Consider the following 26799-nt stretch of genomic DNA (forward strand, 5'->3'; position numbering starts at 1 on the left):
TACCTGACTGGTTTTCCTTAAAGGATTGTTAAACCCATAGGCAAAAAAATGAATATACTGTAGTTTACCAGTCCTTAGATGTGGCGGCTGCATTTGTGCTATGCACATTTTGAGCAAGTACTGAAAATACTTGAAATGTATCAGAAATGCAGAGCCCTTGTAACTTTCTGCAATCTAATCTTAAATTTAAAAATAATGTTCTCTTTGTTCTGTAAACTATAAATCTCTCCACCCCATAAAATGATTATAAAGAAGTGGCAGACATTTCTGTAGTCCAGCCTGGGCGGCAACCATGGCTACCTCCATGCAGTGGAGTATGCGGTGCAGTGGATTATTGCACTTAGCCACCCAAGGACAAGGACATCTTATTAGCAGTATTGTTGGGTGGCAAGAAGGAAAAAGCCTGAAAAAGTATGCTAATGCAGCCACCTCATCTAAGGACTGTTAAACTGTGGTATATTACATTTTATTTTTTGGGGATCAGATGCGCTTTATACCATTACTGGCTTGAGTTTTACATCAAAATCTCTTTTTGGTAATTTTTTGGGGAGATACAAAGATCAAAATACAGCATAGTGCAGTACTACTAAGTAAAGCAAAAATGTAGTGATCAGATATGGCTTCCCTCATATACAGCATATAAGATACAGTATCTCACAGAAGTGAGTACACCCCTCACATTTTTGTAAATATTTTATTATATCTTTTCATGTGACAACACTGAAGAAATGACACTTTGCTACAATGTAAAGTAGTGAGTGTACAGCTTGTGAAACAGTGTACATTTACTGTCCCTTCAAAATAACACAACACACAGCCATTAATGTCTAAACTGCTGGCAACAAAAGTGAGTACACCCCTAAGTGAAAATGTCCAAATTGGGCCCAAAGTGTTAATATTTTGCGTGGCTACCATTATTTTCCAGCATTGCCTTAACCCTCTTGGGCATGGAGTTCACCAGAGCGTCACAGGTTGCTACTGGAGTCCTCTTCCATTCCTCCGTGACATCACAGAGCTGCTGAATGTTAGAGACCTTGCGCTCCTCCACCTTACATTTGAGGATGCCCCACAGATGCTCAATAGGGTTTAGGCCTGGAGACATGCTTGGCCAGTCCATCACTTTTACCTTGAGCTTCTTTAGCAAGGCAGTGTTCGTCTTGGAGGTGTGTTTGGGGTCGTCCGAAGGGAGGAGATCATGCTCTGCTTCAGTATGTCACAGTACATGTTGGCACTCATGCAGCCCCAGACCATGACACTCCCCCCACCATGCTTGACTGTAGGCAAGACACACGTTTCTTTATACTCCTCACCTGGTTGCCGCCAAACACGCTTGACACCATCTGAAGTAAATAAGTTTATCTTGGTCTCATCAGATCACAGGACATGGTTCCAGTAATCCATGTCCTTAATCTTCTTTTCTTCAGCAAACTGTTTGCAGGCTTTCTTGTACATCATCTTTAGAAGAGGCTTCCTTCTGGGACGACAGCCATGCAGCAATGCTGGCAGCTCTCATACATCTATTTCCCAAAGACAACCTCTGGCTATGACGCTGAGCACGTGCACTCAACTTCTTTGGTCGACCATGGCAAGGCCTGTTCTGAGTGGAACCTGTCCTGTTAAACCGCTGTATGGTCTTGGCCACCGTGCTGCAGCTCAGTTTCAGGGTCTTGTCAATCTTCTTATAGCCTAGGCCATCTTTATGTAGAGCAACTATTCTTTTTTTCAGATACTCAGAGAGTTCTTTGCCATGAGGTTCCATGTTGAACTTCCAGTGACCAGTATGAGAGAGTGAGAGCGATAACACCAACGTAACGCATCTGTTCCCCACTCACACCTGAAACCTTGTAACACTAACGAGTCACATGACACCTGGGAGGGAAAATGGCTAATTGGGCCCAATTAGGACATTTTCACTTAGGGGTGTACTCACTTTTGTTGCCAGCAGTTTAGACATTAATGGCTGGGTGTTGAGTTATTTTGAGGGGACAGCAAATTTACACTGTTATACAAGCTGTACACTCACTACTTTACATTGTAGCAAAGTGTAATTTCTTCAGTGTTATCACATGAAAAGATATAATAAAATATTTAAAGCTGACTTTATGCATCACTATAAGGGTACTGTATTAGACAAGTGTACCTAATAAGGTAGTCACTGAATATATTAAACATCAACAAACAATAAAATTATTCAGATTTTGCTGAATAAGTGAAAAATAATATAAAACATTAAAAACGTTATAATCCCCATTTAAAGGGACACAACAAATGTATAAAAACAGAAAAATAGTCATTATAGGGTGAATCCAAGTTTTTGCACTGTTGCATCAGTACCTTCAGACTGCATCTTGCGTAGCTGCACAGCAGGTGAGGTAATAGAGGAGACAGCGGCAGTTCGGAAGTTTGCCGGTAACATTTCAGCAGAGTCTGGACTCACTCCTCTAAGGTCCTTCTCACGGAACATCTTCCTCCAAGAAGGAGAGCGGCTGAATGTCTTGGCACTATCCTGTACAGAAACACAGACAAGCAACATCAGAGAATGGCTTGCAATAATTGTAAGTGAACCAGTGTCCAAACCCTGCACAATAAGCTTTTACAAATTCTAAACAAGTAGTAAAAGCACTTTAAAACAAGTGCTGACTAATCTCTGTAGATACCACACTGTGTAAAGAATCACATTCAGAGTTCACATCACAGAGTACTGAATTTGTCTGGGCACAGGTGCACTTTAAGGGAACCTGTCATGACAGAAATACGGGAACTTGCTTCTAAGAGGGGTAATATCCCTTTCTTTTCTTTACTGCATACATGGAACAAGTATGCAGGTCTGGCACTCCTACTTCATTGACTTCATTCGTGTCATAAGGTTAGTCACAGAGTAGTCTAGCAAGGATGAAAATATCAATCCCAGAGGTTACACCTTTTATAACAAGAAATCAGCTTATTTAGTCTTGAATAGTCTGCAAGAATGAATCCATTGACTTTATTATATGTCACTATCAGTGCCTCGAGTCTAGACCTACTAGCCAGGCACAAACCTTACTCTCCACCAGTTGCCCCACCCAACCCCACCCCCGTCCCCCAACCCCGGCCCAGGCCCCCCAACCCCAGCCCTGCCCCCAACCACGCCCCCTTAAAGCTTATAAAATTAAATTTTTCTTTAGAATAAAGAGTACAAAATATAAAAAACTGCAATTATAACATAGCTTTATTAGGTAAATTTAAACATAACAGCAATAGCTTAATAGCAATAGGGTGCAATCAAAACATCAAGTTTTACAGCTTTAAACCTGTAGTGAACATTTTGTATTTTTTTTTTTTATCTCCTGCTACTTTAAAAAGAGACTTTTTAATATGACGATATGATTTTTGTTAGTGAGCACATATTTTCAATTAATATTGCAGTTTTTCCTTAAACTGATTTTTGTATAATACTTTTATATTTTTATTATTCATTTATTAAAGTCCAGTCATATTTTAGCAGAAAATTATACAAAGAAAATCAATGTGTTTTGGAATAACAAGTGTCTTACAGTTTATTTTGTAGCCCTATGCTCAGAGGTATACTGCAGCATACTAAGGCCACTGAGTTCTGTGTGAGGTTAGTGCAGTGGTTTCTCTACAGTGATCCCCCAAGGCGGTGGAGAGCGGGCCTCTCTTCGTGTCCCCTGAGGCGGGGGAGAGCGGACTTCTCCTCGAGTCCCCCATGGCGGTGGAGAGGGTGTCTCCTCTCCACAGAGGAGAGCGGACCTCTCCTGCACCTGTCCCCTCAGTAATGGCGGTGCCGAAGAAGCCGGAAACTGGAAGTTGGAAACCTGAACTCGGCTTCACAATGAGGCTTGGAGTGCAGGTGCAGCCGCTCCATCCATCATCTGTGCTCGCCGCACAAGAATTTCTCCTCGCATTTGGCGAGCGGCTTTTTCAAGCCCTGCACTATATTGCCAAAAGTATTGGGACACACCTCAAAATCATTGGATTCAGGTGTTCCAATCACCTCCATGGCCACAGGTGTATAAAATCAAGCACCTAGGCATGCACACTGCTTCTACAAACATTTGTGAAAGAATGGGTCACTTTCAGGAGCTCAGTGAATTTAAGTGTGGTACCGTGATAGGTTGCCACCTGTGCAATAAGTCCATCCGTGAAATTTCCTTGCTACTAAATATTCCACAGTCAGCTGTTAGTGGTATTATAACAAAGTGGAAGCAACTAGGAACAAAAGCAACTCCGCCACCAAGTGTTAGGCCACGTAAAATGACAGAGCGGGGTCAGCGCACGCTGAAGCACACAGTGTGCAGAAGTCACCAAGTCAATAGCTAAAGACCTCCAAACTTCATGTGGCCTGCAGATTAGCACAACAGCAGTGCATAGAGAGCTTCATGGAATGGGTTTCCGTGGCCGAGCAGCTGCATCCAAGCCTTACATCACCAAGTGACATGCAAAGCGTTGGATGCAGTGGTGTAAAGCAGGCCGCCACTGGAGCCGTGGAGATGTGTTCTCTGGATTGACAAATCACACTTTTCTGTCTGACAATTTGATGGACGTGTCTGGGTTTGGCACTTGCCAGGAGAATGGTGCTTGCCTGACTGCACTGTGCCAAGAGTAAAGTTTGGTGGAGGGGGGATCATGGTGTGGGGCTGCCTTTCAAGGTTTGGGTTTGGCCCCTTAGTCCCAGTGATGGGAACTCTTAAGGTGTCAGCTTACCAATTTGGACAATTTCATGCTCCCAACTTTGTGGGAACAGTTTGGGGATGGCCCCTTCCTGCTCCAACATGACTGTGCACCAGTGCACAAAGCAAGGTCCATAAAGGCATGGATGAGAGAGTATGGAATGGAGGAACTTGACTGGCCTGCACAGAGTCCTGACCTCAACTCGATAGAACACTTTGGGATGAATTAGAGCGGAAACTGTGAGCCAGGCCTTCTCGTCTGACATCAGTGCCTGACCTCACAAATGCGACACACTCCTAAATCTTGTGGACAGCCTTAGCAGAGGAGTTGAAGCTGCAACGGGTGGGCCAACTCAATATTGAACCCTACAGACTAAGACTGGGATCACATTAAAGTTCATGTGCGTGTAAAGGCAGGCATCCCAATCCTTTTGGCAATATAGTGTATGCTGCATATCCATTTCAGACTGTTAAAACTATTATTTATTAATGTTGTTAAAAGCATCTTCTACAACTTAGCATTTTTACATGCACTCTAAGCTTCTGTGCATTGTCAGACCTTTAACCACTTCACCTCTGGAATTTTAACCCCATCATGACCAGGTTATTTCTGCTATTTAGTTCATACACTAGCTGTATTCCATCATATCCACCTTTTTTTTTGCTAGTTTAATTGGTAATTGCATGGTGATTTAACAAAATGTATTTAATTTTTTTCACACAAATAGAGCTTTCTTTTGTTTTTTTATTTTTTTTTATATAAGCAAAAAAACTGAATCTTTACAGTTTTTTTAAACACATACAATAAAAAATGTATAAAAAAATCATGTTTCTTCATAAATTTAGCCCAAAATGTATTCTGCTACATGTCCTTGTTGAAAACAAATCCCAGTAAGTGTATGTTAATTGGTTTGCCTGAAAATTATAGTGTCTACACACTATGGTACAGCATATGTATACTGGAATTTAAATTTTTTTTATATTACTAATGGTGGTGATCAGCGACTTATAGTGGGACTGTGATAGTGTGGCGGCCAATCTGACACTGGGTGGCAACTGACTAACAGACAAAGACATCACCAGTGACACTAACACAGTGATAATACTATACACTGTCACTGTATTAATAACTGGCTGGGAAGGGGTTAACATCTCGGGGTAATCAAGGGGTTAAGTGTGTGCCTAAAAAGTGTTAATGTGTGTATTATGTGCTGCTTTTTACTAAAAATTTATTTTTTTGCTCTGCAGAGAGAAGAAACAAAGAGTGTTTCCTCTGATCAGAGCCCTGTGTTAATTTACATAACAAGGCTCTGGACTGTTACTGGACATGGTTGATCAGCAGGTCCCAGCCATGAATCGTTGGCCGGGACCTTCTGATAAAATTCTGCTGTGTCTAATCACAGTGGGTGTCGGTGGGCGAGGGCACAAATGCGCCCTGTGCCCGGAAGAGGCTAGAAAAATACAGGTACGTCTCTGTGTCTGTAAGGTTCACCAGTCCACAGTACATTTGGTGGTCCTTAGGTGGTTAAACAAATATATATTTACACATAAAAAGGACTTTAAAAGGTACACAACTCCCAATATTATAAAAGCAATGTTATTGTATATCTTCAATAAAACTCATACCCCATAAAAACATATAAATACTTTATAAAGCTAGTGGTATATGTCATAACGACATATAACTTACAACATATGTAGTGCTTTACATACTAATATAGTTCAACTGCATATATTTGCTACAGATGTAACGTTTCTCTGTTTCATGAACAGCCTTCACGTCCTTAAGAGAGTGTACATACGTATATAGACAGATTAGACAAAATATTAAATATTAAAAGATTGCATGTAACTTGCTCTGCTTGGCCACCTAACCAGGGGCCACAAAGGCTATTTCTCAATGCCCTCCCTTAATAATATCAAGGATCTTAGTCTTTGAGGCTCTCTCCCACCTCATTAGTATTAGTCTACCACAGGTAAGCTACTTCTACAGTTCCTTCTATGTGGTGTGGGAACTCGCTTCAAGTGGTAGAGCTCTTCTTGTTAAACACACAGCAACTCGCTTTCTTTTCAGGGCTTTTTTACCCACTTTTATTTAAGAAAGTTCAAGAAAACACAAATGCTTCCCACGCAGGGGTATCCACCATCAAACACAACAATATTCAGCCTCCTGGCTTGCACGCAGTTTTAAGTCTGCCTCCTGCAGACGCTTCCCAAAGTATGACACTAGCACACAGCTAGTCCGGCTTCCACCTGATTCCACGGCAGAGACCTCCTGCCTGCCGGGGTGGAATCCTCCTGACTCAGTTTGCCGGGGTGGAGCTCAGACTCATGGCCTGGCCTCCACAAAAAGGCCTGCACACACCTGTGCAATCAGCACACTGGCTGCTCCCAAAATATGGGCCCAGGATTGGAGATTTCATCCCTCCCAAATCTCTTAGAAATCTCCAGGCAACAGGTCCCAAAACAGGCTTTACAAACCAAAGAGGAAACTTATAAACCCGTTTCCTCTGCATTATGAGAACTGCCTGGAGCCCCTCAACCTGCATGGTTGAGAATCCTGGGTCTCCATCATGATTTCCACCGTGGCAGGATACCGCACTGCCACAGTGGATATTCATACACTAGCTGTATTCCATCATATCCACCTTTATTCAGAGATGCCTATTAATGGAAGGGTGGGTAGACGTAATAATTTGATGTCAATATCACATTTTATCTGCTAGGTAAATGTTAATTTTGTTATCTTCCAAAAGTTGGACTAGACTCCCATGGTACAGAGAATCTATCAATCTTTGTGACCTAGTATTAGAAATGTCTTTCTTATTAAGCATCTCCTCAGTTGGCAACCAGGCCGGCAGACAATTTTTTTTTTCAGGGCTGCTGTGTGGAAAACCATTGTTTGACATGTTTGTTGTTTGAAAAAAAAATTGCCTTTACAATAATTTAATCAAAAAGAACAGGGAAAGGGGGAAGAGGAAGAGGGTCCTATTCTGTCCATATTTTCTGACCCTCTCTATCAATCTAGATGTGTCAGGTCAATGCAGTAATCTTGAAAATAATAACTAAAAATTCTGAAGATCCTCTGGGATGTAGAAGCTGCCTGCCTGGGAACCAGATCATTTACATCAATGCCAATACTATAGGATGGCAAAACAAGTGAGATAACTCTATGGGTCCAGCACTATTTTTATACTTTTCTCAACTGTCTAGATGTGATTGGATGCCTTGAGTTCTGAGAAGGGAAGAAGAGGTACTAAGAAGTGAACACTCTGAAAGCAGTGAGACAAACAGGAAGTGGTTGTTTGCCAATGCAAAAGCAGCCTATGAATTAGGTAAATGGGAGCAAGGAAACAGGAATCTTGCATGTCCACAAATGCCATGTTTTCCCCTTATCTCAGAGAAGCAATTACTGACCTTTTTTGGAATTGGAATTTGAAGAAATTTGTTGAGGGATTTTAAATCTAGAATAGGACAATACCCCTGTTTAGTTACCATGAACAGGGTTAAGTAGAATCCTTTGAACCAGTGTTGTGCTGGCACTGGCACAATGATACCCCAAGACAAGAGGTGGTTTAGGGCATTCTGTAAATCTAAAAATCCTTGGACAGGTTTTGGTTGATTTGAAGGAAGAAAGTTGTGACGTGTTAGAGAGTCGAACTTTTGAATTTGGTACCCCTTTGAAACTAACAATTGAGGCAACAGGTCTGGGAAATCTCTGAGCCAGAGAGAAACAAACCGTAACAGATTTCCTCCACTCTAAGGAGTGAGGGCACCCTTTCATTGTGAAAAGGGCTTTGGCGAAGGTTTGGTGGCCTTTGTGGACCAAGTCTTGCGCTGAAAGGAAGTGCTGAACTTTTTTTGAAGTTGAAGCCTGGTTAGAGCGGACAGGTGCTCTGCATTTAGAGGAGCTAGTGAATCCTTAGGAAGGGTGGTTTTGGGACCTTCCATTGTGGAAGACATGTGACCTCTTGATGAACTGGTCAAGTGCCTCACTAAACAGATGTCTTCTCTGGAAGAGCATAAATGGGAGAAGCATTTTGCAGGCAGGTTTTTGCCACAAGATGTGCATATGTGAACGGAGAACAGAGCCATGCTGGAAATGTGTCTCATTACATGTCCTAGGACATCTACAGAGTAAACCAAAGCAAAGGCAATTGCTGTAATGAATGTGTAACAGCAAGATCCTGAAATACAGGATCATGTTTGTTCATTGTCCTAGTCCTATTAGCTGCCGTTAGACATACTGAAATTGCAGCAAGAACTGGTTGCAGTGTTGGAACATCTTCAATAGGAAGAGTGAGATGTTTATATAAGACAAAGAATATACACAAACCACCAAAGCGCACTACAAGTCCCAATGGCAATGACAACCAAAAATCCAATGGTGCAAATAGGGAAATCACAGGTCAGAAGGCAACTGGATCCTGCAGCTTCCAGATGGGGATCTAGGATGATCCAAGGCAGCTCAAAAGAGAGAAACACAGGAGCGAGGGATCCACATTAGCATAAAAGTATGTGTTTAATAGCAAAAGGAACTTAGCACACTTACAGTTACAATTTGGTAGATCAGCAGTTGAAGCAGAGGGTACTAGCATGGAACCATGGCAAAGCTGTGTGATAAATAAAAATTAGGTATGCACCGAAATTTCAGCCACCAAAACATATCGCCCGAAAATAGCCCTATCTGCATTTTGCCGATAGGAAAAATTTTGCAGATAGAGGTGCTGATACAGGAGACTGTGTGTACTGCAGATGGAAGAGGGGGGGATTGCTGAGAAAGGTAGGAGAGGAGCAGTGTATACAGTGACTGGCTGTGACTATATGTCAGTGCCGGTTTTTAAATGTAATTACTGGCTTTTTTTTTTCTCCACTATAGCTCACAGAATTAGCTGTCACTTTCCCCGGAGCTAAAGGAAACTTTGTTTCCTTTAAAATAAAATGCATATACTGTAAATTTCAACAATACCCAACTACAAGCATTAATGTGCAAAAAATTGGTGGCAATGAATCGTTCCTACTACACAATAATATACATCACATAAATGTGCAATTAATGTGTCAGCCAAAATGTAAAAAAAAAATTTTTTGTATATAAAGTTAATCCAAGTGCTCCTGAAAAAGTGCCAAGTGCTCATATGCCAAAAAAGTGCTCCAGTAGTTGTGCATATTCCACAAGAAAACAAAAGCCTCTTACCGGACCATAATGATCTCAGATTAAACCAAGCTCAATAGCGCTTGGAATAACTCAAGATGGCAAAGCCACTGATCTTACCACAGGTGCTTCCTGTCCCCAGGTGACTCCCTTGGCCAGTTACAGCAGCTATGCCCCATTTACAGGGCTATAAGCTCCACTCTCTCCTCCTCTGGATACTCGTCAGCAATGGTGTATATTAAGTGCAGAGAAAAAGAAGTCTCAGAGCACAACATGTACAGACTTAAAGATGTACTTAAAAGTATTCACACTAACAAACATCAGAAGTTTCAAGTGGTATTTTAAAAGCCACAGAGCGGCCACAGGACCCGTCGACTTGCCCGTATGTAATGATGTCACGGTCTCAACTCCACCCGATGTGTTCCCCATAACAAGCATCCTCTGGGATTGGAGATTGGGCCAGAGACGTCAGAGTGATGTATTTTAAGCAGACTTGACACCAGATTGCAATGAGCATATGAACCAAGAGACTCCACTGCAAACAAAACTACTTATGAATGCAGCGGTTCTTACTTGGAGACACAGGAAAGCTTGAAATATATCAAATAAAGTTAAAAAATTAGGAGCATTACTCCATAAAACAAAAACCATGATGCCAATGCGATTCCAAAATCAACACATGGTTCAATCACAATACAGTTATACAGTGAGTTTATATCCCATTTATGTACATTCAGTCTTCATAACCGAAAGGTCCTAAGGTCAAAAATCTATTGAGTTTCACGGCGAGAAATTTGCCTCCTTTAGATTACTCCCTCTCCAGTGTGGAACATACGTTTTCATCCCAATCACTTGTAAACAGGATAGACCTTGGTTCTGACATCGGGAAAAGTGCTTAGAGGCTATGGCCCCACAAAGCCCTTTATGATGTTAGCCAATACGAACACACAGTGATCACATTGTCCTGTCAACATATTGGAGACCACACAAGCACCTAAGAAGGTAGAAAACCCCCTTGGCACTGCACGTGATGGATTCCTGAATATTGAACCTGCTTGAAAGTAATGCTAGACACAAAAGAAGAGGTATGCAAAGTTTGGGAATTTTTACAGACTTAGCACCTCCTACAGGGGAAAAATCCTGTCAAATATTTTGATCTTGGGGGTTTTTTCACTAAATTCAGGGCAATTACTTCTTTAATAGCCCGTGCTTTCCTTAAACTTACCTGTGGCTTATCAGGAAGCACTGGTCCCAGGATCTGATCCACCTTTAAAATTCTCCAATGCCTCCTGATGATCTTATTAATCCAATGGTGTTGGGTTAAGAAGGTAGTTAAGAATGACCATTCTTGTTTGTTATTGTCACGGAGTCACCCAATTTTAGGAACAATGAGACTACTACAATCTAAATCAGATATAGAACGAATATCAAGAGCCAAACCTTCCTGTGGATATCCATTTTGCAGGAATCTCTCCTTCAGAACTTCTGCCTGAATCAGACAGTCCTCCTTCTTAGAACAGTTGCGGCGAATACGCCTAAACTGTCCTTTCAGAATGGATTTCAGCCATGTAGGCTGATGGCAGCTTCCAACGGGTATAAACCCATTCTGTTCAGTGGTTTTGAAAAAAGTTTTGGTGAAAAGTGTATTTTCTCTGAAAACAACAAGATCAAGAAAATTGATGGCCGTACTATTCCTCTCATAGGTGAATTTATTCCCCCATGTGTTGGAGTGAAGATGTGTCATAAAACACATGTAGTGAATGCACATCCCTCTGCCATTTGCAAAAAGCGTTGATATAACGATGCCAAAAGAGTAAATTATTCTCTTGAATACCATAGATAGCATGTTTCTCCCACAGCGCCATGAACAAATTGGCTAGGGTGGGGTCAAATTTAGCACTCATTGCCACATCAGTGCACTGTAGAACAAATTGTGTTCCATAGCAAAGTTTAACATCTCAAGAATAAACTCCTTCTGTTTCTCAGGTAACCTCTCATCTAGATCAAGAAAATGCTTAACTACTTCATAGTCCTTCTGATGTGGGATACTGGAATAAAGAGATAGAGACGTCCATAGTTACTAAGAGACAGGCTCCTTCTATATCCAACTGGGATAACTCGTTAATAATCTGCATCGTATCCTTAACCACTTCCAGACCGGACACTTTTACCCCCTTCCTGACCAGGGCAATTTTCAGCTTTTAGCGCTATCACACTTTGAATGACAATTGCGCGGTCATGCAACACTGTACCCAAATAAATTTTTTACCATTTTTTTGAGACAGATAAAGCTTTATTTTGGTGGTATTTATTCACCACTGGGATTTGTATTTTTTTTGCTATGTAAATGAAATGTCCAAAAATTTTGAAAAAAGTGTTTTTTTAATAACATTTTGCAAATAAATAATATTTCATCATAAATCTTAGCCAAAATTTATTCCGTTATCTTTTTAGTAAAAAAAAAAAAATCCAAATTAGTTTATAACCAAAAATTATAATTTTTAAACCTTTTTGTTTTACATTTTTATTTTATTTTTTATATTATTATTTTTTATTTTTATTTATTTTTTTACATACTGTCACCCTAGCATGGTGACACTGTACTACTTGTGGGGGGTGATGAAGATTTTTTTTTTTTTTTTACACTGATTGCTTTTACACACATATAGGATGTAAAAGCAATCATTTCTCTTTCTCTCTGTGTGCATTCTTGAGAAGTACTGAGTGAGCTGTGATTGGTCACAGCTTGTCACATGGCACAAGGCTTTTGTGAATAGCCTTGTACCATGTGACCTCTGTGATCATTCACAGATTTCACACGTAGTAAGCTCCCAGGGAGCGCGCACAAGCAGGGTGCGGGGAGGCCGTTTATAAACGGCCACCCGACCCTGCAGTGCCACCGTCCGGCCGTTTATATGCAACGGTCGGTCGGGAAGTGGTTAAGGAAGGCTGGAGTGCTAGTGACCAATGGTTGTAGAAAAAATCTATCTACTTTCCAATACGGGAGGTGATGGAGTCAATGCCACTCACAAATGGTCTACCAGGAAGTCTTTTCAAATTTTAGTTGGTATCAGTGTATTGTGATTGAGCCATGTGTTGATTTTGGAATCACATTGGCATCATGGTTTCTGTTTTATGGAATAATGCTCCTTGTTTTTTAACTTTATTTTTTATATATTTCAATCTTCCCTATGTCTACATGTGATAACCACCGCGTTCATAATTAGTTTTGTTTGCAGTGGAGTCTCTTGGTTCATATGCTTATTGCAATAATTTCCGGTGTCACATCTGCTTTAAATACATCACTCTGACGTCTCTGGCCCAATCTCCAATCCCAGAGGATGCCTGTTATGGGGAAACGTATCAGGAGGAGTTGAGGCAGTGACATCATTACATAAGGGTGAGCCAGGCGGGTTCCGCAGCCACTCTATGGTTTGTAAAATACCGCTTGAATCTTCTGATATTTGTAAGTGTGATTACTTTTAAATAAACCCTTAAGTCTGTACATGTTGCGCTATGAGACTTCTTTTTCTCTGCACTTAATATACGTCATTGCTGACAAGTGTCTAGAGGAGAGAGAGGAGCTTATAGCCCTGTGAAGGGGACATAGCTTCTGTATCTGGCTAAGGGAGTCCCCTTGGGACAGGAAGCGCCAGTGGTGAAAGCACTGGATCTGTCATATGGAGTTATCCCAAGCGCTATTGATATATGTGTAGTCTGAGATCATTATGGTCTGTTAAGAGGCTTTTGTTTTCTGGTGGAATATGCACAAGCACTGGTGCACTTTTTTGGCATAGGAGCACTTGGTACTTTCAAGAATACTTGGATTAACTTTATATAAAGAGACAGCGCACTTTATATTTTTGTTTGCACATTTAAGAATCTAGTATTCAGTGTTCCCAAGTGCAAAAGTCTGATACTGTATAAGGTTCATTGCGAGGGTTCTCAATTATTAATTAATGTAAAGCTGTATGATAGAAGCGGCAGCTCCCAATTTTATAGCCAGCATAATAACAGAGACCTGAACTGACAGCTGTCAAAAGTCCACGAATAGACAGAATTCTCTGCCGCTGTTTCTTAAGTTGTGGTGACCTCTACGTGCAGGGGTTACAGAGGGGCAGTAACATGTTTCGAAGGACAGACCCTTCTTTTTATATTCTCTTCATTTTGTCTTCTTCCTCTAGAACCAGCATAGCAAGATCCAACTTCAGTTAAGAAATGAGAGTATGAAAAGCGGCATGGTATTTTTTTGGGCCCTGACTGAAGATGGCTGTATTAAGGTCGTAATCTGCCCAAGGAAATGTGACACAGATGCAGAGAATCCTGCTTTAGTCAAATAGGCCACTTGTGTGCCAGAAATAGAGCTAGAATCAGATGTTGAGAATGATTTTAGAGCTGGAACTTACTCCGGGGCAAGAAATGCATTGTCACTCTGTAGTTGAGAGTTGTGTGGGCCTTCAACAGAATTTGGAATGGACTCCCTTTTACCGGGTCTCCACCACAGCTACAAGTGACGGTATTTTCCTGTGGAGAACTTGCTGAATAGGGTGTGGAGTATAGATTCAGTGTGTCCTTAAGGAGTATGTGATAAACCAAGTGTAGACTGTCCTGTAATGAATCCTTCTGTTGAAAGGGCATGAAGAAGTGCCTGGGCACCTTATAAGGACCCTAGGCAGAAGTGTGTGACCAGTGGCATGATGTAATACCTGGTCATTCCCCTAAGACTAAGTTCTGAGTAGTTGAATTTGAATGCCAAGTTTAAAATGTTTACACTGTCACAGTGGGCATACTCTCAAAGTGGTTTTCAGGGACTGGGTTCCACAGAGATGGACCATGACCCTGGGCTTGTATACTGAGGCTGCACTGATATGAATACATTGCTTAGATGTTGGCATTAGAAGACAGTAAAATAATAAACTAGATAAGTTAAGGGTGATTTTCTTTGTGAAGGAGAAAATGTTCATCATCTTTAGACACTAGCACTAGGACTCAAGGAGTGGGTTAGAGTTACAGGGGAGGCATGTTCTCTAAACCCTGGCAATTGTCCATTCACCTGAAGGTACATGCCTACATGGTGTGCTAATACTCTGCCTAAAAATAGTCCATATAATAAAACTGTATTTTTCATACAAATAATTGCTTGCAGTAAATACATTATATTACACAATTTGAAAATTTCTGAATGCCATTGAACATAGTAGTCCTCACACATAGTACAACTTTAATTACTATATAGGGCTTCTCGAATACATAGAGCATTGCAATTTGACGCGTTTTGCAATCAGCTTTGTCAGGTAATATTTTGTACCTTACAACTGGACATGCAATAAATATCGCAAGTCCATAGCTAACCCCACCCATCCCCGGCCCTCCCTTGGAAGAGGATGCAAGAGATTTTGATGTACAACTAAAGGCAAAACTTGTTTTTAGTTTTGGATAGAGTGGAGAGGGATTAGAACTCAGTATTTATTGCTGTCTCTGCCCCCGTTAATGAGATTTACCATTTCTATTTGTCTGGTTTACCATTATCATTGAAGGTGAAAGTAAAAGAAAATCTAAAATTTTGGGTTGTCCCCGGAAAAGTAATAGAAGGGTAATCTTCCAATGGAGACACTAGTTCTGGCGACCTGGGGGTCCCCAGGGAATTCCCCTAATTTACAGGGATTTTCTTTCACTTCCTGTTTGGCTATGGGACAGGAAGTAAAGGGAAATCTCCACAATGGGACACAAATGGTGAATTAAATCTGACAGGGGTTATAACCCTCCCTTGCTCTATCCAAGATGAAAAAAGAAAGTTTTGCCTATAGTTCTACTTTAAGTTGTTGTTGTCGTTTAGCACCTATAAAGTCCCATTTATATGACAATTTTTTGGAAGGAGTCTCAAACGAAGGAAGGCATAAAAGGTTTTTTCTCTCTGCGAGGAGACTGCGCCACTAGAAAAAAACTGAGACAGACTTGGAGTAGAAGTTATACTGGGCTGTTCTTACAACTTTGTTTTGCCAGTTTCCTGAAAGCAGCACCATAACGCAACATACATAAATACTTTATCCGGTGTCCCTTAATGTATGATTAAGAAAACAGGAGTAGAGGGAACACCTCCAACATAAGTAGGAAGACATAAGGCCCCACCTTCCCTACTATCCTACTGTTTTCAATAAATAGTTAAACATTAAACGTAACTCCAAATGAAACATTTTTTTCTAAATCTACAATGGTATATTATAATTTCTAAAACTCACTTTGTGGTGGGATTGAGAGTGCACTAAGTAAAAAAAGGATGGACAACAAGATGGAGTCTTCAAGGTCATTACAAATAAATAAAATGTCAATTTAAACCACAACTTATAGTAGCTAAAAAGGTAAGACAATGTTTGCATCTTTGACACCCTTACTCATTTACCATATTTTTCGCTCCATAAGACGCACCTGACCATAAGACGCGCCTAGGTTTTAGAGGAGAAAAACAAGAAAAAAAATATTCTGAACCAATGGACTTCAGACATAGTACAGGAAGTGACCAGACACTGCGGACACAGTACAAGAGATGACCAGAGACTGCAGACAGTACAGGAGATGACCAGAGACTGCGGACACAGTACAGGAGAAGGACCAGAGACTGCGGACACAGTACAGGAGATGACCAGAGACTGCGGATATAGTACAGGAGATGACCAGAGACTGCGGATATAGTACAGGAGATGACCAGAGACTGCGGACACAGTACAGGAGATGACCTGAGACTGCGGACACAGTACAGGAGATGACCAGAGACTGCGGGCACAGTACAGGAGATGACCAGAGACTGCGGACATAGTACAGGAGATGACCAGAGACTGCGGACACAGTACAGGAGATGACCAGAGACTGCGGACACAGTACAGGAGATGACCAGAGACTGCGGACACAGTACAGGGGATGACCAGAGACTGCGGACACAGTACAGGAGATGACCAGAGACTGCAGACACAGTACAGGAGATGGACCAGAGACTGCGGACATACTACAGGAGATGACCAGAGACTGCGGACATAGTACAGGAGATGGACCAGAGACTGTGGACACAGTACAGGAGATGACCAGAGACTGTGGACAGTACAGGGGATGACCAGAGACTGCGGACAGTATAGGGGATGACCAGAGACTACGGACAGTATAGGGGATGAACAGAGACTGCGGACAGTACAGGAGATGAACAGAGACTGCAGACAGTACAGGAGATGACCAGAGACTGCGGACAGTACAGATGACCAGCGACTGCAGACAGTACAGGGGATGACCAGAGACTGCAGACAGTACAGGGCATGACCAGACACTGCGGACCTTTATAGAGGGAAGGGGAGTGGGTACCTGAATGTGACAGGTACTCGCTCCCACTTCCGCGGAGTTCTCCTTCCTATACTGTGGGCACCCGACTTTGACAGCCGGGTGCCCACTGCGCATGCGCGAGAAGCTGGCGCGAGAAGACTACAGCGCTGGACCGAGGAACAGGTGAGTTCCTGCCGCAGAGAACAGCTGAGCGGCCGGCCCGGTATTCTGACATGGTAGAGGCGGAAATACCGGACCGGCCGCTTTATATTCGCTCAATAAGACGCACTGACATTTTCCCCCCTTTTTTGGGTGGAAAAAAGTGCGTCTTATAGAGTAAAAAATATGGTACATATATAGAATGTGTGTGCAGTTGTGCATTGCTGACCTCATCCAGTCGCCGCTCTGTCCCCATCGAAATGAGACTACTGAACTCCTTTTCCAGCACTTGTCGAGCCTAACAACAAAAGACAGCATATCAAAGAAACAATCCAGAGGAAGTTAAAGATTCAACCTGTTAGATTGGCGATGCTTTCAGACAACACTATCCATCCTGAGCTGAACCAACCAATCTGTGATATACTCCTATGTATATACTGTATGTCATAAAAAATGATTATTATGCATATTCCAACCTATTTGTGTTAGCCTGTCACTATTTTAAAAGTAAAAAGACTCAAGCTTACAAACAGCAGATGCCACAAGGAGCCTGCCCAAACATGTTCTTAATAGAAATGACTGAGGATGGTATTGCTATGCTCTACTACTCTGGCATCTCACAGGGCACTGTGTGTGCCTTAGCGATCTACAGAGATGCACATATATTGCATTGTAGGCAGACAGTGGGAGTAATGTAACCAATATGAAGCCTGCTCAAGATATACCAGGTGTACATAGCCTTCCTAGCATGCATGGACACGTTTATCAGAAACAAAAAATAAAGAAGATGTAAAGCCCTGTATGTTGAAGTGACTGCTTGTAGTTTCCATTGAAAGTACATGTGACAGAGTGTCATCACAAAAGCATAACTTGGAGGTTGGTCTTTTTTTAAGCACATACTGTGCTTGAAAAACCTCCTTCATAGCTGGGTCACCAGCATTATTTTAATGAAAGCTGCATATTTAAAAAAATGATTTTTGAAAACACATTAACATGTTAAAGCTTATATGAGATTGTGCTGATTGGGTTTACATATACTTTATTGCAGGCCCCCCTGCAATGTGTATTGGTGAGCATTTATACTGTTACCCACATAACAGGTGCTTATTACTATGCATTGTAATCATTACACATTAAAAATATTCAGATTCAAATCCAGTCTGATTTTTTTCAGTGATGCTATAAATCCCCCACACATTTTTTTAATGAATGCTCTGTCCTAAACACCCCAGTCAAAAGCTGCAAGTAAAATACACTAACCTGTGTGTTCTGCGTTGGGATCTGTAGCAGCAACCCTAGATCGTTAAAGTCAAATGTGTCATCTAACGCAATAAGGGCTCCATGTACTCCACTCTCATGCAAGTTATTAGCATATTCCTTCAGTCCTATAGACTGAACCCAGCACATTACACGCTCATTGGACCAGACCATGACATCTGCAGGAGAGCACATAAGATATTTCAGTAAATGGTTTTCCCTACTTCATGGAATTCATACTATTTCCAGGACAGTGACTTGTGAATAGCTTTACTGTCCCAGAACTAGTATGTGTCACATTGCAAAAATTATCATTCCCATCAGACAGCCTTCTTATATAGTTTATTGCTCTGTAATAGACAATCATCTGAAATTATAGCAATTCTTTACAGATCACAGCATTCTCCATAAAGAAAATGCTCTGATATTTATTAATATTTATTTATTACAGTACGCCATCAATTTACGCAGTGCTTTACATATATATTGTACATTTGCATCAGTCCCTAACCCTCAAGGGGTGTACAGTCTAAGGTCCCTAACGTATATTCATACATACACATACTATGGCCAAATTTAGATAGGATCCAATTAACCTACCAGTATGTCTTTGGAGTGTGGGAGGAAACTGGAGTACCCAGAGGAAACCCACGCAAACACAGGGAGAAAATGCAAACTCCAGGCAGGTGGTGCCGTGGTTGGGATTCCAACCAACGGCGCTAGTACTGCCATTTAGGATCTGAGGACCTATTTCTGACATTAGCATGACAATTATTAAATCCATAGAGTATAGCTCTACTACTGTTGCTATGCACAACAGTTTTTATTATGGTTTTAATTATCCCAGGTAAATGTAAAGGGTATCTGTATCTTTAAAGCAAACATTTACATGAAATCAAGATGCATTACAAAAGATCAAAGTGTCTGTGGTCACATGAAATGTCATTGTCAGACCTTAATCCATGATGTCTGGTGGTCCATCCAGGATTCCCCACTCTCATCATTTACACAGTCATTTCATTTTGTACAAAATAAAGTACAGTAATACCTCAGTTTACAAATTTAATTTGTTCTGCAGGACTTTTCATATAGCGAAAAATTTGTAAACTGAAACACTGTTGCCCATAGGAATGCATTGAAAACTAATTCATCCGTTCCGGAGGTCAGAAAAAAGTAAACTACTAAAATACTGCATGAGTTATTTTATTAAGTCATGCAATATTTTAGTAGTGACAATCATGTGTTAATCTTTTAGCTGTCAGTGGGGTTCCCCACTGACAGATAAATGTAAAATAATTGCAGGCAATTAAAAAAATAATTTTAAAAATGGCGCTGGGTCCCATCCACACCAAGCCCTTCGGGTCTGGTATGGATTTTGAGGGGAACTCCCATGCCAAAATTAAAAAAAAAAAAAATGGATTGGGGGTTCCCCCCCAAAATCCATACTGGACCCTTATCTGAGCATGCAGCCCGGCAGGTCAGGAAAGGGGGGGGGGGGATGAGCGAGTGCCCTCTCCCTCCTGAACCATACCAGGCCACATGGGGAGTGCTTTGGGGCTCCCCCCCCCAAGCACCTCTTCCCCACAACCCTGGCCGGTGGTTGTGGGGGTTTGCGGGCAGGGGGCTTATTGGAATCTGGAAACCCCGGTAACAAGGGTGCCCCCAGATCCCGGCCCCACCCCTATGTGAATGAATATGGGGTACCCCTACTCATTCACAAAAAACAAAAAAGTGTAGTTTGAAAAAAGACAGGACACGGTCTTTGCCAAGTCCTTTATTAAAAGAAAAAAACTAAAAGAATGTCCCCCGCAGTAGATCCAATGTTAATCATGATGCCCGCTGTCACCGCCACTGCCGTCGCCGACCCAAAAAAAAAAAGAATAAAAATAAAAAAGGCTTTGCTCCCGACGATGGCTTCCAGCCTTCAACCTGCTCCGGTGGTTTGACAGTTCTTAAATATGTAAGGGGCGGGGGTCACCTGGTGACATCACGCATGTGACCCTACTCCACATCATTGATGTTACATGGGGCATGTGGCCTGGTATGGTTCAGGAGGGGGTGGGAGGAGCTCACAGTCACTCGCCCCCCCCCCCCTTTCCTGACCTGCTGGGCTGCATTCTCGGATAAGGGTCTGGTATGGATTTTGGGGGGGGGACCCACGCCATTTATTTTTGCGTGGGAGTTCCCCTCAAAATCCATACCAGACCCGGAGGGTTTGGAATGGATGGGAGGGGGGACCCCACACCGTCTTTTTTATTTATTATGGTGCCGGTTTTTAAATGTAATTACCACTTTTTTTTTTCTTCACTATAGTTCAGAAATTCTGCTGTCACTTTCCCTCCAGCAAAAAGAAAGAAAGTTTTCTTAGTTTATTTCCCCAGAAACAATGTTTCCTTTTAGTTTCTTAAAAGAAACAAAGTTTCTGTTAACTCTGGGGAAAGTGACAACTAATTCTGTGAGTTATAGTGAAGAAAAAAAAAGCCAGCAATTGCATTTAAAAATCAGCAGTCATACACTTCGTATTGCAAAAAAAAAAAATCCGTAAAAAATTCGTAAACCGAGGCATTATTTTCAATGGATTTTCATTCGTAAACTGAAAATTACGTTAACCGAGGTGTTTGTAAACTGAGGAATTACTGTATCTCTTTACTTCACATCCCTCAATGTTACCTTCTAATTTAACATTCTATAATACTCTACAAGGCCTGGAAGACCTCTGTTTGATGAGGCTGTGGGGTATACAAGTGGATAAGATCTTTTGATGTTCCTCCTACCTTTAATTTGATTTTGGCTCTCCTCTCGCCTCCTCTCCAGATCCTTCCTGTCATAGTTCAGTCTTTTCAGGCACATGATACCATAATGAAGGCTAACCCTAAACACCAACAGCAAAATGTTAAAAGTCTAAAGTGTACATTAAGGAATGTTACAAATTTAGTAAAGACTAAACACATGCTGTACTAACAACACATTTGGCATTAGATACAAACTGAAAGATTTGATACACAAAAAATAGAGTCATTTTCCCTCTAATGGGACTTTAAGGATAACCCTAAATCAGGTTGCCCTTAAAGTCTCATTAGAGTAAAAAATAGTTTTATTTCTGCATAATAGAAGGGAATGGTGGCAACCCCTAAAACCGAGTTGAGCACAAGTTTCATTTTAAGATTTGAGAGATGAATTAAGTTATTGTGGGTTTTACACTCAAAGTCGATAATATTCTAATGGTATAAATACTAAAGCACTCCAGAATGGAATCTTAGCATCTTTAAATTTCAAAATGATAGCACAAATTTAAAAACAAAATGATAACTCACGGCTATCCAATAGGGAGGAAAAAGCTGCTAAACCATTTTTCCCCAAGAGTCATTGGCTTTCAGAAGTTAAAGGCAGATACATTAAGATTATTTTGGTTGGATTGCTATGGATAATGAAAAGATTTCTGAGCCCTCATTAACTAATGGTCGATGTTGTCCTAAAGGTATGGTACCAAAATAATGCAGACAAGGATCCCTGAGCCTGAAAGTTTTTTTTTTTTTAAAACAGAAAGGTATATATTGATACATCAGTATGAAATAAATCGAAGCCATATTTATAAGTGTGGGGGGGGGTCCCCTGCCCTCGGAGCAGTGTGGAAGGGGGCGCTAGGTTGCCAGCAGGCTTAGGAATCTATTGCACGAAATACTCGGGCTCGGTTGCATCACCATATGCCTCAGTCTCTGTGCCGCAAAAGCCTGTCCAAAAGCAGAGCCGAGGATGTGCCCATAGCTATTGCCAGTTTTCTCTCTATGGCAGCAACACACCCCTTTCTGGAAGGAAGAAACACTCTCTCCCAGGCAGATTCATGTCAGGATGGCCAGCTAGATCTGGGCTGTAACAGTAAGAACTCCAGTACAGGTGAGCAGAGCAAATGATACAACACTGCAGCCCGGATCACTGCATCCTGCCTGGCAGACATCAGAGCTCTCCCCAGGGAAGAATGAAGATAACAGATGACAGATTGCAGACTGGAATTTCTCTTTCTGTAAGTCCTGACCTGTTCTGCTTTCCAGACTGTGCAATTCTGTGCTGTAAATTTGTACTGCACTTTGCAATGCATGTTTGCTGAAAGAGAAAATTACATTTTTTATATGTTAGGAATATGCTGGGACTTTTCAGGTTCTACACAGATGTATTCCACATACACAATATCTTACTAAAAATCCTTCCTTTTATTAAGATAGTGTGTATGTGGAATACATCTATGTAGAATCTGAAAAGTCCCAGCATATTCCTAACATATAAAAAAAATGTGTGCATGAACAGAAAGGAATGTGGTGACATAACAAAGCTCAAATCCAGAAAAGTAAAAAAGTCCACCCTGGCAGTGTTGGGAAAAAATAGCATCTTTCAGTTACATGATTCTTTGCTCCAGCCTCAGCATCATCACATACTATTCAGGAACATTAACCCTGTATGGTATGATGTCAAAGCCAAAGTGTGACCACAGCCACTCACAATTTATCCAGGAGATCCAGAGCTCCTGGAGCAAGGAATAGGGTAAAGCTGGATACACACAGATCAATATTTGTCCTGTTCAGCAGGGACCAACCACATTTTGATCTCTGTGCAGCCCTACCTGTTAGACAGAAGCCAATCATCAGATCAGCTTCTGTAGAATGGGACTGCTGGAAAATCTTGTTCAATCAGTGGCTTGCAGCCAATCAGCTGCAGATCAGTGTATTCTGACCGCAAAGAGTCCCTGCTGTCAGAATACAATGTCTTGGTGGAGGGCATTTCTGCATCCCCCTCGCTTGTGTGGCTGCAGGAGTTTGTTAGTTTTTTTTTTTGTTTTTATTTCAGCCCACAGGGCATTCACATGGAGTCGAGCGTGTTTTTCTCCTGCATCAAAAACGCAATGATTGTAGGTTACATGGTTTCCAGTGGCAAAGTTCACACCAGTGCGGTCAGCTCCAGTGCGTTCCAGTCCCGGGAAAAAAAAGTAGAACATGCTGCATTTTTTCTGCACTTAGCTGTACTGGAACGGCGTAAAAAGCACCATAAATGCACTGGAACACACCAAAAACACACTGGAATGCACATGCCTCTATATAAATTGAAGAAAAAGAGGGTAAAAATTAATTGGAATTAATCAAAAATGCACCGGAACGCATCAAAAACGTATAAAAAAAAAATCGCATTGAAATGCGCCACAAAACACATATGCAGAAATGCATTTGGAACGCATCTGGACTGCATGTGATCTTTACATTTATGCAGTACAGGAGGCCCCACTTCAAGGGTGGATTTTTTTTTAATGTTCCTGGAGTTGGAATTATGAAAGAAAAAGTCAGAGAAGACACTGGGGTCAGGGAGGTACATAAAGTGGTGGTGTTATGTAAATATCTGAGGTCAAGCACTGATATCGGACGAGAAGGCCTGGCTCGCAGTCTCTGCTCTAATTCATCCCAAAGGTGTTCTATTGGATTGAAGTCAGGACTCTGTGTAGACCAGTCAAGTTCCTCCACTCCAAACTCACTCATCCATGTCTTTATGGACTTTGCTTTGTGCACTGGTGCGCAGTCATGTTGAAACAGGAAGGGGCCATCCCCAAACTGTTCCCACAAAGTTTTGAGCATGAAATTGTTCAAAATGTCTTCGTATGCTTACACCTTAAAAGTTCCCTTCACTGGGACTAAGGGGCTAAGCCCAAACCCAAAAACAACCCAACACCATAATCCCCTCCACAAACTTTTACACGTGGCACAATGCAGTCAGTCAAGTACCGTTCTCCTGGTAAATGCCAAACCCAGACACGTCCATCGGATTCCCAGACAGAGAAGAATGATTCATCACTCCAGAGAACAAGTCTGCACTGCTCTAGAGTCCAGTGGTGGAGTGCTTTACACCACTGCATCCGAAGCATTGCATTGCACTTGGTGATGTAAGGCTTGGATGCAGCTGCTCAGCTATGGAAACCCATTGCATGAAGCTCTCTACTGTTGTACTAATCTGAAGTCCACATGAAGTTTGGAGGTCTTTAACTATTGACTCTGCAGACAGTTGGCGACTTCTGTGCACTGTGCGCTTCAGCATGCGCTGGCTCTGTCATTTTATGTAGCCTACCACTGAGTTGCTGTTGTTCCCAGTTGCTTCCACTTTGTTATAATCCCACTAACAGTTGACCGTGGAATATTTAGTAGCAAAGAAATGTCACGGATGGACTTATTGCACAGGTGGCAACCTATCGCGGTACCATGCTTGAATTCACTGAGCTCCTGAGAGCGACCCATTCTTTCACAAATGTTTGTAGCAGTCTGCATGCCTAGGTGCTTGATTGTATACACCTGTGACCATGGAGGTGATTGGAACACCTGAATCCAATGATTTGGAGGGGTATCCTAATACTTTTGGCAATATAATATATGCAGTTGTGTTCAAAATAATAGCAGTGTGTTGAAAAAAGTGAATAAAGCTCAAAATCCTTCTAATAGCTTTTATTTCCATGCACACAAATGCATTGGGAACACTACACATTCTATTCCAAATCAAAACATGAAGAAAAATATATCAAATTTGTGTTGTTCCTCTAAAAAAATTGAAGAAAAGTAAATATTAGACTGTTCAAAAAAATAGCATTACAGCGCTAGAAATGAAATATAAGAATATACTAATAGTGATGTATAAAATAGCACAAATGTATAACAAATATTAAAGCAACACAGTATATCCTTAAGAAATTATAGCAATGGTGGAGCTGTACCGAACACCTTCACTAATATTGTAATATAGTAGTATAACACACAGTGCAAGCGATAGTCCAAAATGACTAATGGTAGTAAACCGCAATATGACTGAAAATGGTGACTTGGTAAAATCCCAGTGAAACCTGTAATCCGGTGCCGTGCAGGAATAATAGGTGAATTGCACACTCACCAGAGGTGCGCATTTGTGTCATATACACCAGAGGTCCCTTCGGTTGTAGATGGAGCATGGCCTGGAATGGATGACTCCGCGATGAATGGTGGAACATCTGGAGGTCCCCTTAATGAGCCTGGCTAAAGATGGGATCTGCTGATTACAACTCTCCTCTGGGCCCTGGGATGGTCACCTGGTGGTCCTGGGGGGTTAAATGCTCGATATAGAGCAGAAAGGAGTACCCATAGTGTAGTATTTAAGTTGAACCAAAAAAATGAATTTATTGAAGATTAAAACAGAAAAGACACACTTCTTAGGTACTGTAGTATAAAACAATCCTTGTGCACAAAGGATATGATAAAATTGAATACAGCATAACACTGACCCAGCTGGTAAAACAGGGGGGCCGCCGGACCTCCCTGATCCGGCGGCTTGACGTGACGGCTAGCAAGGGCTTCTCCTTGACGTGCATTTCGTATCACACGTACATCATCAGAAGGGTAAGATCCGGGGATTGGGCTGGCCACTCCATAACGTCAATCTTGTTGGTCTGGAACCAAGATGCACGTTTACTGGTGTGTTTGGGGTCGTTGTCTTGTTGGAACACCCATTCAAGGGCATTTCCTCTTCAGCATAAGGCAGCATGACCTCTTCAAGTATTCTGATGTATTCAAACTGATCCATGATCCCTGTTATGCGATAAATAGGCCCAACACCGTAGTATGATAAACATCCCCATATCATGATGGTTGCGCAACCATGCTTCACTGTCTTCACAGTGTACTGTGCCTTGAATTCAGTGTTTGGGGGTCGTTTGATAAACTGTCTCCGGCCACTAGACCCAAAAAAAGAACAATCTTAGTTTCATCAGTCCACAAAATGTTGCACCATTTCTCTTTAGGCCAGTCAATGTGCTCTTTGGCAAATAGTAACCTCTTCAGCACGTCTTTTTTTCAACAGTGGGACTTTTGCGGAGGCTTCTTGCAGATAGCTTGGTTTCACATAGGCGTCTTCTAATTGTAACAGTACTCTCAGGTAACTTTATACCTTCTTTGATCTTCCTGGAGTTGATTGTTGGCTGAGTCCTTGCCATTTTGGCTATTCTTCTATCCATTCGAATGGTAGTTTTTCGCTTTCTTCCATGTCTTTCAGGTTTTGGTTGCCATTTTAAAGCATTTGCGATCATTTTAGCTGAGCAGCCTATCATTTTATGCACTTCTTTATATGTTTTCCCCTCTTCAATCAATTTCTTAATCAAGGTACGCTGTTCTTCTGAACAATGTCTGGAACGACCCATTTCCTCAGAATTTCAGAGAGAAATGCACTGTAACCAGCATGTACAACATTTGCTGCCTTCCT

The 26799-nt window shown here is 41.6% G+C and overlaps 1 protein-coding gene across 2 annotated transcripts in view; it reads right to left on the minus strand.

Annotated features, from left to right (window-relative positions):
• PPFIA3 (PPFI scaffold protein A3) overlaps positions 1 to 26799 on the minus strand; it is a 460187-nt gene that overhangs the window by 14303 nt on the left and 419085 nt on the right. For both annotated transcript variants that reach the window (XM_089671605.1, XM_089671604.1), the window contains exons 25-28: positions 21321 to 21418; positions 18550 to 18725; positions 17519 to 17587; positions 2335 to 2506 (exon numbers count right to left, since the gene is read on the minus strand). In XM_089671605.1, the coding sequence (XP_089527731.1) occupies positions 2335 to 2506; positions 17519 to 17587; positions 18550 to 18725; positions 21321 to 21418 (515 nt within the window). The remainder of the gene's footprint in view (positions 1 to 2334; positions 2507 to 17518; positions 17588 to 18549; positions 18726 to 21320; positions 21419 to 26799) is intronic.

This window comes from Staurois parvus, unplaced genomic scaffold, assembly GCF_062004578.1.
Source record: "Staurois parvus isolate SC_StPar_1 unplaced genomic scaffold, SC_StPar_1.0 ptg000108l, whole genome shotgun sequence".
Taxonomy (NCBI): Eukaryota; Metazoa; Chordata; class Amphibia; order Anura; family Ranidae; genus Staurois; species Staurois parvus.